Consider the following 14,015-nt stretch of genomic DNA (forward strand, 5'->3'; position numbering starts at 1 on the left):
AAGATCACACTTGAGTTTTCTCTCTTTCACTAAGGATAGCAGCTGCATCATAATTTCATATCAGTGGAGCATAAATACATCCTTCATCATCTTGTTTGCATCTTTGTCGTCGAAGAAGAACTTTTTATCAAAACTTATTGGAAGTACTTTGGAGCACATCACAGCTGCATGCAGGCTACAGCAGCTCGGGAGCGATGTCATCTCTACTTTCTCAAGATCAGCCGCGTATTAGAAAGGCGCTCACCGACTCCTCTCCAGCTTCATCCACCGCCACCACCAGGAGCCTGAGGGTGAGGTCTAATCGTGTTTAAATCTTTCCAGTGTCTGTTTAGTTAGAGGAAATGCCATGGCTGACATAATTCAAAACACTAACATTAAAGTTCAGCCAGGGTCAAACAAATGTCTCTGTAACAAACCACAGAGGTATTCCTGTGTGTTTGTATATTTTGCTCTTTGGCCGTATCATACATGATTCAATATCCATTCATGACGTAGCCTTCGTAATGAATGGAAAATTAGTCCTAAATGACTTTGTCCTGCCTCATTTGAAATAACTTGAGTCCCTTCTTGGGAAACACTGTTTACACATTACAGCTGTTGGAATGTAACTAAAGATGCTTTCAGGATTACATTATCTTTCTCTGTAATATACTGCATTCAGAAGGATGTAAAGCAGAGTTTCTCAAGAGAGGGTGCCATCAGTGACTCTTCAAGGGCAAAATAATAATTGTATGCATTTATTTTGGCACTTTAATCGACAATTAATTCTATACAAGGAAATACAGATGGTGTTGTTTCCATTTGTCAGCTGTATTATTTATCAAATGTTGCACTTTACATGCTTGTTTGAATGAGACATGTTCTTTCTACAACTTTAAAGTGGAAACTTCAAACTTCAAACTGTATTTCTGTAGTATTACTGTCAGTGCCCTTGGATACTGCTACCAGCCTGGCTACTATCCAAAGCAAAATACAACTGTAGGAATCCCAGTTTGACCCAGAAATCCTGACCCCTTACTTACTGATCTAGTAGAAAGAATCCCAGAGGTAAGGGGGAATAGATTTCACAACACAACACAGGTGCTCTTCATCGCAACCTAATCACCAGAATATGTGTTAGCCAAATACGTTGCAACTTTTCATTTGTTTAGGTTGAACTTTCTATTTCTCTTTTGTCACAACGCTGTGCTCGTGCTCTGTTTAGGTTTAGGCACAAAAATCACTTGGTTAGAGTTAGGAAAGCATCATGGTTTGGATTAAAATACTTGTTTTGGTTGACACTCTCATGGATGGAGATGGTCTGACTTCTTGTGAAAAGTAACCATTTTGGTCGCCACAGAAACCGCTGGAAACGCCTGCAGCTCTACTTAAAACCAACCAGTTTTGACGCCATTAAAGTGGATGGAAATGTCCCCATGGCTCTATGGCTCATCAAAACCACACGGGTTTGTCGCCATTAAGGCCACTAGAAATGTTCACAGGTCTCCTTAGAAGAACACACAGTTTTGTCTCCACTAAAATAGCTGGAAATGTCTCCAGGTGTCCTTAAAAATATCCAGTGGTGTGATTCAAACTCCAGTCGTCCGTTTGGCAGCCTTGTTGGATGTAATAATAAGTCAAAGCAAATAAAGTTGTCTATTCCCAGTTTTATGTGCTATCTGGGACATTTGCCTGTATTCCTAATAGTACACTGGGAACAGTGTAGTTACAATGATATGCATCTTGGACTCCTAGGCCACCGTGACATCCCAGAAAATAACAGTTTTTATCTCTCAAAACACTTTGACATGCTTATAAAGCTTTGTAATGACTCACATAAACTGTGAAACAAAATTGCATGTTGCTGTGCATGAGCACGGAGGAACAAAACTTGTGAGTGTGACTGAGGCAAAGTTGTAATGAGCAGTTAGTCATATCTGTTTATGTAAACTAAGAATCCACTTGGGAAGGGTAAATGGAGAGAAGAAGAGAGAGATACAGGAAGAGAGTAGAAAGAAAACAGGGGGTGAAAGACAGGATGACAGGGAACAGAGAGAAGGAGGGATAGAGTGCTTAGGACCGGCCTGTGGGAACTCAGACGCAGTTTTTATGGATGTTTATCTCTCTGCTAGTCCTACGGGAAGCTCACATTTTCCACTAGGGAATAGCTGGTCAGCAGGCAAGAAGTTCCTCATGGGATGTAGAAAGGCTGGAGGACAGCTTAGTGACAGAGAAGCTCACATACATGGGATAAAAATGCCACAAAATCCTGTGTTTCCATCAGCATCTGTTTATATGTCATGTTGCTTAATCTAAACCAGAGCTTTTTCCAAGTCTGCACACCGTATATCATTAATGAGCGTTCACTAAGTATATCCAAGTGTCCAGAGACGGCCTGGAAGGAGCTGACATCAGAGTCTGGTGAGGATCCAGTGATCTTGTAAATGTCTGAGCAGAGGCATATCACTGTGTTTACACATCGTGTCTGTAACTTAAAGCCCTGTTTGTTCTTTTCAGGAATCCACTTGTCATCTCCATTATTTAGTTAGACATGTTTAAGCAGTGGTCACAAGTCTGCTTTTTGCTTTTAGTTCACGTGACTGTGACAATAAGTCTCGACGTCTAAAGAATAAAGTACAACACAATATGGAACTGCATGTACCGCCTTAGAAGTTGTGCCAGCAGGAGTAAATCATCCAGTGCACCTGTATTTCTCTGATATATGCGGGAGTATTTACAACAGTAACAGTAATTACCTCTTATGAGTTGGTACATTTTGATTGTTAGCACTGGTGAATGTAATAAACCTGAAAGAGTCATATTAGCTTCCCCGTGATTAATATGATGAAAGAGCATTTGCAGAAGGAGAGGATGAGTTCAGCTGGTTCAGGAGAGGATCTATGGCAGCTCCAGAGCTTCTGTCTACTGTGAACTGTTTTATATCTTGACTTAATGCCATTTTGTCTTTTACATAAAGCACTATGGATTACCTTGTTGTTTAAAAGTGGGGCTTTGAGCCAAATGCTAACATCAGTGTGGTAAAATAACAATAAGTATACCATTGCTACAGCCCAGTCCGACACCAGAGTGTGTAACAGACCCTCCTATCCACTAGAGGTCAGCGTGTGAGGGTAAAGGTCAGCTCATCTAGGCGCAAAAAGTACACCTGTATGAAGGGGAGTCTACAGAAGCCCTGAGGGACAAGTGAGAATTTTTTTTTGTCTGGTGATCCATTTTCTAAGTCTGATCGAAGGACATGGGACAGTTGTGCACTTCAGCCTCTTGTGGTTAAAATGAGTATTACAAAAACAAAAAAATATTTTTTCTTTTAGGGAAAAAAACTTTTTTTTCCCCACTCAGCTTCACACATACAAAACCATGTCTAATGACATTTTTTTTTTTTGACTGAATTTTTTTTTTCCACTGTTTTTTTTTTCTTTTCTTACTCTGTTTCACACAATAATTTTTTTCCACATGATTTCACAGATGGAAAAAAGTAAAGAAACTTTAAGACATTATGCTGGTAATACTTTTTTTCCCCAACCAGCTCGCAAGGCATACACACAGGAGAAAAAACAGTTGAGAACATAATATACAGTAAATATGGCCTTCACAATCACAATCACCTCATTTCAGCATTGTGTTAGACAGAGGTCACCGCCATTATCATCAGACGCACTAAATATGGGAGTACACTGAAAGAATAGTTTTTCCAGTAGAGGGACAATCTCTGCCAAGGAAAACTGAAGCTTATCTGACAGCTCATACTGGCTCAGCATCTTACTAAAACACTTAATTTGTCACCTATCTTCATAGTATTTCATACTTCATAGTTCAAAGTAATTTTGTGTGAGTTTTCATTATTTAGCAGGTCTGAAGCTCGTCCTCTTGAAAATCTCTCATCAAGGACACCGCACTAAACTTCCATCTTCAGCAGGCCATAATGAACAAATCGTGAAAGCCACTGCCAGAACTATTACCTTTTTTGGATGTGTTTACTTATCTGTGCCTGTCAGTTTATTTAAGGGATCATTTCCTCTCTCCTTCTTTAACTTGGCTCGGTACGTCAGACCGCCATAAACCTTTTCTTGGAAGTCTTTCATAAAGAATTACTGGTCAGGTCACTTCAAAGAATCACTGAGATGTGCTGATAATGAATGTACTTGCTGACATGTTCATGTAATAAAATATGTCCTGTGTGGACATAAACTGCATGGTTACATTATTATGTAGAGGAAAAAAGGTCAACATGGTACAAAAACAACCTCATTTGTGGATTTGAATTCTTATTGTACTTAATAAATCTCACATCAGGACCAAACAGCCTGTCAAGTAAATGACGGAGTCAAGCTGTGGGATGTCATTATTTGTGCAGTAACGAGCATCTATTTAAATAGAGAAAAGGGTCATGATGGGGTTGAATGACTTGTTCATGCCACATAAGGTTTAAGTTGGGAATAAACGCATCTGAAACCTTAAAGGGGAATCCGATATTTTCAAACCTGGGCCCTGAATTTCCGTTTTTTAGTGTGTAAATGATTCATACTCAAGTGTCGGACAATATTACGAAAAATTAGACCTTTTGTTGTAAGCGTAAGTGTCAGATATTTTTTTTTTAAAAAAAAACAGAAACAGGCCTTGCTCATGGAGAAATCGCACTCTGAAATCTCGCGGGAGGTGATTTGTTTCAGCTGTTGCTTCGTTTAGAAAGTCAGAATCAGTAAATAGTCACTCGCTTTGTAAATAAATTCTTCTGGCAGCTCCTCTACGTCAACTCAAAACTCTGAAGTCCAACTCTGACTCAAAGTTTCCGCTGTCGTCTTCCTGCAACAGCTCACCTCGCACACGATTTTAGAGCGAGACTAGACGACACCTGTGTTTATGGCTACAAAAAGGATCTTATTATTTACTAAAAAGGTCTCTCTCCATTTCCATAATGTTGTAAACAAGCACTCTTAGTGGACGGCTGCCAGCTGAGGTGATCTACTGGACAGATTCCAAAACTTTTGGCAAGTATGAATCATTTACACACCAAAACATGTAAATAAAGGCAGAGGTTTAAAAATACTGGAATTTGCCTTTAAGTAGGACAACGAGAAAGGTCCTTTTAAAAACCCTACATTGATGTTGCTGTTGCATTTCTTAAATTTGGTCGGTCAGCCAGTTCCTAAAACATTTCTCTTCTATTTCAGCATGAGAGACTGTCTAGGTAAGCACCCTCTACTTTGATTCACAACATTAATACATACGAAAGACATCCAATAATGTCCTGAGAGAATGACAGAAAAAAAGACTGACTCACTGATAATACACCGAGCTAAGCCTCGGTGTTGAGTTGCTAATACCTCTCGTGTGTTATCAGATTGAGCTCGTCTGGGTCCTCTGACATCTCCAACGACGCATCAACAAACCACGCTGAGTCCTACTTCAAACGGAGGGAGAACAGACTGTCTGCAAGGAAAAAGGCAGAGGAAGAGACGGCAAACAATGACTATAAAAAGGCAGGTCAAGCAGTCTGCATGTTGGTAATGTTTAGTTGAATGTTGTTTCAGTGTTCAAGTAACTAAATGTGTTCACTTAACATGAACTTACTTGAAGATTCTACTAATGATGTTCAGCACATGTAGCGCCTTCATCACGGTCCTTTACAGAGTGGATAAAAGGTCATCCTATATGTACACCACAAGATGGCCGAGCCTTTGTCAATCATCCCATGACAATTAGACACCCACATGTCCAGCCTCTAAACATTCAAAAGTGAGTCATTACAAATTTCAAAATAAAAGTACACAACAAAATGTTACACACACAGGAGTGAGGAAAAATTAGCCATTAAATCAGTAAAATCATAAAATTAACTGGCAACAATTTTAATTAGCGACAATCTGTTTAAGTCATATATTTAGCAAAATCTATACATTTTTGACAAATTTTAATTTTTAAAATCAATGTTTTATGTCATTGTAAGATTAATATATTTTGTCTTTCTGTCTATTGATCAGACAAAAAAATTACTTTTCATTATGTTCTTGTTTTTTTTATAAACTTATTGATAAAATTATAAATAAAAACAAGACTTAGGGTCAACAGCCGTGCTAGCAACTCTCTGAGGCTGTACTTAGGATGTGAGCTAAATGCTAACATGACATTCTGCAGGTATTATGTTTACCCTGTTCACTATCTTAGTTTAGCAGTTATCATGCTTTTTGATAACGTTTGATGATTAGCTCCAAACAAAGCTCACACACAGAGCTGAGGCTGATTAGATGAATGAATGTCTTTAGCTTAGCACAAACAAAGGAACCAAATTGAATTGTTTTACCTCATGATGGTGCGACAGAAGAAGTCCACCAAAGTGATTATGATTCATCCTGAGGGGATGAACAGGGGGGAACATGAATGTCTGGACAAAATTTGGACAATCCATCGAAAAGTTTTTGATAAATTGTGCTCAAAACCACAAATATGATTCTATGATGAGAATGACGGATATTTGTACAAATGAAATCCAGTCAGTAGGTGCAGGTGATATTTCACTGAATAAAGGCAATCTTCTACCTGTTCGTGCTGGATAAATGTCAGAGAAATAACCAAAGTTATCGGGATTCATCTGGGCAGTTGACATTTATACCAAATTTCATGACAATATTTCTTTAAGAACCAGAAATGTCAGCCTCAGTAAGGTCATCAGTTAAAACTACCACTTTACCAAAGAGTCGCTGTGGCTGCTGATGTCACTGTTTGTTACTCTATGTGCTGTGAAAACAGTCATTGGAAATCCTAACAGACACATATTTTGTAGATGTATGAGAAGGCACTGGCCACCAATCAAAGGCTCAAGTCCAGGCTGGAAACAAGTAAACAGGAACTTGCCATGATTCAGGACCAACTGCAGAGAGCACAGGTAGGTCATGTGGTTAATAAATCCAATCCAGATTCATGAGTGTGAAAGACATGAAGGAATTTGTTGCTGGAGAGGCGACTCTGAAAGTACCGAGAAGTTTCTCCAAGCCATAATTTCAATCAATCATATTTTTTTTTCTTGCCAGTACACACAGAAATGTCTCCCATATATTCTTGTTATGATAGCAGGTAATACTGTAATGTGACAGAAATGTGACATGAAAGATAGCAGCTATACGAGGAAGCTGCAATATGATTACTGTCAGTTTCCAGGTCTGAATTTTAGAATAACAACAGTGAACCGCTTTAAAGTTTCTGTGTACATCCGTGGGTATATTGGATGTTTTTACCACAGTAACATGTGCTCACTGTTACGAAAATACAGCACCAATAATCATGCACTTTTCAAGGCTTTTTATGTAATAACCTTTCATTGTTGCAGAAGGGGAAACCAGGAGATTGTGGCTCCAACATGCTCGAGACAGAAAAGAAGGTAAGAACTCATTTTAATACTCATAAATATGTTTTTGACTCAAAGTGTTTTGGTTTATCTTGATTATTTTTTATTAAATGTTATTCTTCATAGGAAAGTTGGAGTCTAAAAAAGAGGATATCAGATATGGAAGAACAGTTGAAGGTAATTCAGAAATACGAGCCCCTTTTCTCCTTTAAAAAATATGAATAGTTAACAATATAGCAGGATCTCTTACTCAGGGTGAAGCTGCCTGTTTGACTTTAGCAACACAATAAACAATCACATCCAAACAGTGTTAGGTGTCTGTGGCACTTGGAGCCGTGGTGTTAGCGTCTCTGTCTGTGGAGGTTTGAGCTGACATCATTTGTCACCATTATGCTCTGTTGGCTGTGGAATGTGTGAGCACTTTGACACCGTGGCGAGCGAGCCATCAGTATTCATCGACAGGGAAACGTTCACAAACGTCTGCAGTGTTATGCCCAAGAGGAGCCCAACAAAAACCTGTTGTTTCTGTGAATGAGAGGTCCAAACAAACACGGGGGACCGGTCTGAAAATAGACACTCGCGACAGAGAAGCTTTGTTACGTGTATTTAAATAGGTCTGGACCCATTTTATTTGTGTCACTGAATGCAAGAGTAGAGGTTACATAAGTATTTGTTTTATTGTAATAAATTGCCCAGATTAATTCAGATCAGATTGCTCACTTTTTGTGTAGCTAATTTCTTTTCTGGTGTAGCAGCAGCAGGCAAGACAGGCAGGAGAAATGTGAAACCCCAAAATGCCAAAAGAAAACAGTTATAAGTTGTGATCATTCCTCTTGTCGAAACTAGACATTACGAGATCCTTCCCTAACATGACTCTGATGTGCAGTAAGTGATGAGCAACAGTATCCACAATCGTTGGGGAAAAAAAGAAACAGAAGGAGCGATGAATCCTCATGTTCGCTTTATCTTAACTTCCATGCATGTGGAGCATTTGGAGAACAAGACTGTGAGTTTTATCCTTCATATTCTCCACCTTAAACACGTTAAGAGGCAATCTTCTTTGTAGCCAGTTTATTCAGCTTTATACTTTGCATTTTGCATTTCAGAGGCAAATAATGTGCTTTTTATTCACTACATTTGTCTGATAGCTTTTCAAATTACGATTCTTGATACCCGTCTTGGCAAGGGAAAAATATGTATCTCCTATTTTGGTGAAGCATTAAGTGTTCCTTTATTAACTGAAAAATAAAACTACTTTAATACCTCCCTTGGATTAGCTGGAAGATGCTTTATCACAAAGTTGAAAACTGAGCTCTTGAAAGGTATATCCATTTCCTTTTTTAAGTATTTTTTTGGCCTTTCTTCATTGCTTTCTTGGATAGTAAGAGTGAAGATGAAGTGTGACAGAGGAGTCTGGGCGCCCTGAGGAGGAGATTTTTCAGAGATACTGTGTGTGGTTCTCAAAGGACAGCGACGCTACAAACATATGAATGATTTATAGAATATGATGCATGTCTGTCCATTAAACTACCCAACAGTATATAAAGTAGTTAAAATGAGGGTAGGATCACAGTGTCACATACACGTTTACTTCAAGATACACGTTTTCAACACGTAACGTTGTTGTAATTCAGTGTTTCTCATGAACTTTTAACCAATTAAATAAAACCTCACAGACCACCTTCCGTTAACATCCCGAAAAACAGTCGGCCTACTTCAAAAGTATATTACAAATTTTAGCCTAATTAGATGAGAGTCTTGCAAAATAGCAGGGCTTACTCACTCATCATTGTCTCTGTTGCCATCTTAATGGGAAGAATAGAGACATCAGTGTAGCAATGTCTGGCTCCAAACCGGAGAATTTTGTACAAGTTGATTAAATATTAAAACCGACACATCTATCCTTCTCACTACAAGGCTTTGGAGTCATATACAGTTTGAGAAACGTGATATTTTACCGAATCTACTCACAGACCACTAGGGGGCTCTTGCGTACAAATTGTTACAGACCTGGGATTTGTATTTACGACGGTGGTGTTGCACTCAGAGCTGGTGGTGCTCATACCACTTTTGTCCACAGGGGGCGCCAGAATCAACACAGAATGAAAGTTACTTGTAGCCGCTTTAATGTTTTGATTCTTTCTATTATGAAAAGACACGTTCCACCCAGAACAATGAGCCCTCCAGGTTATCAGTAACATGCAGCTTTACATCTGTGCCGACTTTAGCTGTCTCGTGCTCTTTCCTCAGGTTAAAGCAGAGCTTAAGATGGAGAACCAGAGACTGAAGGATGAGAACGGAGCTTTAATCCGGGTCATCACCAAACTGTCCAAGTGAGACAGGAAGGATGAGAAGAAAAGAGACGGATACCTGAAGTCTGTACCTGCATTCTCGCTACGTTCATGATATCCTCAGAAAGAATGTATCTACATAGTTTTCCAGTTCATTTGGGAAACTTGACATTTTTTGCCCTGTCATTTGTAACATTTTCAGGGATGAATACACTTTTCACATCAGCTGTGAAAGCCTCCTTTTACTGTACTGGATCTACAGTATTAAAACATTCCCAAACAGACAATACATTAAGTTAAAGTTCATACTGTATGTTCATTTAAATATTTCTACATAAAGCCAAATGCCAACACGGATCATTACGTGTGTTTTTCTTCGCTGTATTCCCATGAACAGGCTGTCCAGGATTAGATCTTTTTTTTTAAAACTAGGCAATCATATGAAGAATATCCCTGCATACATACATAAATGGACAAAATATTGCAGGTATTTCCACTGAAGGTATTGCCATGGAAACAGCCATATTTTGTTCACTCCATATGCGGACCTTGAAACTCTGAGCTATCAGGGACAGCGGATGATGGATGAGCTGCAATTCTCAGGAACGTGGGAGCGTGATCTCTGATATAAGAGCTTTACCTTGAAGTATGATGTCACAAATGACAGACTTTTTCCTCTTAACCTGCAACATAAAAACAATCACATGCATAAAAGGCACTTGTACGGTGAATCACAACTGTCAGCGCTAAAGCAAAACCAGACCTGCATGTAAAATATGAGTCGGTCGATTCATGGTGAGTGGAGAGGTTTCAGATTCTCTCTTTTTAAATAAGTAATGAAACCAGACGAAAAAATGTCAGCTTATTAACCGATTAAAGGGTTACTCCGCCAGTTTTATACATTAAGACACACAGAGGCAGCTAGCTTTAATGAAACCAAAGCTATGGTCCATAAAAGCAAAAAGCAGGTAAAATAAACAAAACAAAACAAACCAGTGCGAACTGAGGGGACATGAGGAATACCGGCAGCAACAAAGGCAAGACACGAGGAGAATACAGGACCAGGGAATAGATGTAAAACACAGGGGGGACACAGGACAAAAACAGACAAACTGACAAAGAGTAAGTGAAAAACAAAGGCTTAAATACGCAGGAATGATTAACTTATGGACAGCAGGTGTACACAGCAAAAGGGTGGGAAAAAGACAAAGACAGGAAATGGAAACAAAAACAAAACATGACACAAGAAGAGGCTTTCAACTTTAAACAGGAAATCTCAAAACTGAAAAGACCGAGCAAGACCATGACATGAGAGCGTTGACGGGTCTTGGGAAAATTACTGCATATGTGAACAAAGTAGTATAAAGCCTTTTGTGGCTCTAAAGGAAGCTGTATGTAATCTAATAAATTTCCTCCAGTGATGTCACTCGCTTGCTAAGTGCATTGTGGGTAATGTAGGCACCAGGTTCTGAAAGCAGTCGACTGCACTCCTGCAACACTGTTGGACTCATTATGAACATCTTTAAAAACAAATGATCAAAATTAACACAGCAGAAATATCACCTTTTTTACCCCGTACATTCTTTTTCCTTTTCAAAACCTGGCCCCTACATTACCCACAATGCAATTCTGCCAGGGAGTGACATCACTGGAGGCAATGTATCTTTATATTTATTACATGCAGCTTCCTCTGGAGCCTCAAAAGGCTTTATCGTACTTTTTCACTTATACAGTTGTACCCCCAAGACCTGTTAACACACTTTAACGTGTAAAATTGGTGGAGTTACCCTTTAATTAACTGTTCTGGAGTATGTAACATAAAGATCTTTATCAGCAGATGATAAAAAATGAACCCCAACCGAAAGTACAGCTCTTTCATGAAGGAATGTCATGATAATCACAGCTGAACTGTTGTGTTTACGCACAACACTGGCTATAATTTATCTTTTGTTGCACATTAAGGACATTTAATGAGTCCCATTTATAATCATACATTCACGGGATCCCTGCCGGACTGACATTTCATTTTCTATTCTTTGTATCTTTAATGTTGATCATCATAGTTTATGAATAATCTGAAGAAGAATCCTAAAAGTTGTTTCAATGACAAATAATATGAACACAAACTTCATCACTCTGCAGGTTTTGTCATCCACCATTTGTCAACACATTCACATCGCCTCACCGCAGTGGCTCCAAGATGTGCTTCTCAACACTGCTTCCCATTTTTCCTCATGCTGTGTATGATGCCACCCTCTGACCAGAAGTGGAAACGCACCCTTTGATTCCCTTTACACACCACACAGGACAAGGCTACTTAAAATGCCTTTATTTCCTATGATTACATTTTGACAACACACAGATATGTCCTGACCACATCCCATATTTTGGTTCCCTTGAGTATTTCTACATAGAGTGTTATATGAGTACAACTTTGTCGGTCTTTTTGTTTCTTTTTCTTTTTTTGCTGGAAAACATGGATTCCGTGTGGAAATAAATCATGCAGTTCACAAAAAGGCACAACTACTGTACTGACACACCTCTACAACAAGACAGAAAACAAGAAGAGTCAAGAAAGACGTTCAAGCATTTCCCTTGTCTGTGTCGCTCGGAGAGAGTGAATGCGTGATGGGTGACGATCAAGTCTTTGGATGCTCTGTATCATGGCTATGTTCACGTAAGAGGAATAAAGAGGAACCGTTACTGAAGCAGCAGGTTGGCAGTATTGCAATGCGAATGCTGTTCTGCACTGTTTGGGTCTGCTCTGTGCTCATAATAGCTTGTGTGACCCAGGAAGACAGGGGATTTTGTTGCCTGCATTGCAGAAAAATGACAGTCCATTAACAGAACGACAATAGACAAATACAGGCTCTATTGGTCCTATTGCAAATACACAAAGTTGAGGACAGAATGTCAGCTCGTATACGTAGATGAGGTGACCGACCCTGGGAGAGGACGACCTGACACACATCAAGGATGTGACGTGGTGCTCCTTCACAATAAAATCTGAACATGGGACACCACATTGTGGGATTGAATCTTCAAAACAGACTCAATATCATTAATGGAAAATGTGTCTATTGTGTATTCTATAGATGAAGATCAGGGCCACTGTAAAACAAAAAATAAATGAGTTCTGACTTTTTTCACAATTCACAATCTCAATTTTTGTCAGAATTGTGACTTTTCTCTCAGAGTTGTGAGTTTTTCTGACTTTATTTCCCACAATTCTGCACTTAAACTCAAAATTCAGACTTTTTTCCACAGAATTCTGACTTCTTTCAGATTTTAATCTCAAAAGTCACAATTCGGAGAAAAAAAGTCAGAACTCAATTTTGTTTTTAAACAGTGGTCCCAATCCTCTTCCATAGTACTCCTCTTATCCCCTTGAACATAGAGATATATCGACATTACACTCTAAAAGATCGACTGTCATGAAGATAAGGATTGTTCATCTTCATGCGGTCTAAATAAAGGTTTATCTAAATGACAATGACTCACAGACGGGGGGAAACAAATCCTCACGCCAGAAATGTCATGGTAGACACAGCATCGATATCTCACAGCATGCACAAGTGACACAACCCCAGCTCATCGTATTGCGATCCATTAGTCAAACTGTTCATTCATGAAGTGACATTTATTATGAAAAGGTTATTGATTGCTTCGTTATCTGACTGGAGCTACATAAGAGGACTGCATCAATAACATGCAGTGGTAATATTTCCCAGAAGTAATCGAGTTAAAAAAAGATGTTTTGTGACATTAAAAAATAAAGGTTGGTCTATTTCATATGTAAATTACTGACTTCTGACACTCATTTCTCTTGTTAAAAAGTATAATCAGTCATATAAGAGCAGGTTTATATGAATAGCAATAAGATGAGAAGGTACAGTTTAATGAAGTACGGAAAGAAAAACGGGGCTACAAGTCGATTACGTCGTCCACTTTATCTACAATTAATAAACCATGACTTGATCTGGCAGGAGTGAACGAAGGAAACACTTACGGTACACTGAGATAGAAAATCAAGGAGGCGGCAAATATTCTCCTTTTTTGAAATATATACAGTTTACTGGTCAGCGACAAACACACACTGTGTAACAAGTGCAAGCAGAAATGAACAATAAATGACTTGTAGCCCGAGTTAACTGTAATTCAGCACAGAGGACACGTACAGACGGTGACAGAAAAACCACACAGTCATGCAGTATTATGGCAAACTGAGTGGGATTTTTTTTTTTTTTTACACATGATACACAAAGCAACCCTGCTTTAAAGGAGTGTGGCGTTTAAAGGAGCCTGTGAACCCTAACATGAGTTATTCAGACATACATTCAAGTCCCATTCAGCAAAAATACATACACTTTGCAGTCAGTGCA

The 14,015-nt window shown here is 38.9% G+C and overlaps 1 protein-coding gene across 2 annotated transcripts; it reads left to right on the forward strand.

Moving 5' to 3' along the window:
• On the forward strand, positions 1-9,990 carry LOC140998209 (protein phosphatase 1 regulatory subunit 12B-like). Of its 2 annotated transcripts, XM_073468406.1 has the most exons (7): positions 1-290; positions 5,172-5,188; positions 5,342-5,480; positions 6,782-6,883; positions 7,325-7,375; positions 7,469-7,519; positions 9,593-9,990. In XM_073468406.1, the coding sequence occupies exons 1-7, from the start codon at positions 195-197 to the stop codon at positions 9,677-9,679; spliced, it is 543 nt and encodes a 180-aa protein (XP_073324507.1). In that variant the 5' UTR covers positions 1-194; the 3' UTR covers positions 9,680-9,990. The 2 variants fall into 2 exon arrangements, with proteins under 2 accessions (XP_073324507.1, XP_073324508.1); XM_073468407.1 differs by lacking the exon at positions 7,469-7,519.
• Positions 9,991-14,015: the final 4,025 nt, after the last annotated feature.

Source organism: Pagrus major, chromosome 6 (assembly GCF_040436345.1).
Source record: "Pagrus major chromosome 6, Pma_NU_1.0".
In the NCBI taxonomy this organism is placed as follows: Eukaryota; Metazoa; Chordata; class Actinopteri; order Spariformes; family Sparidae; genus Pagrus; species Pagrus major.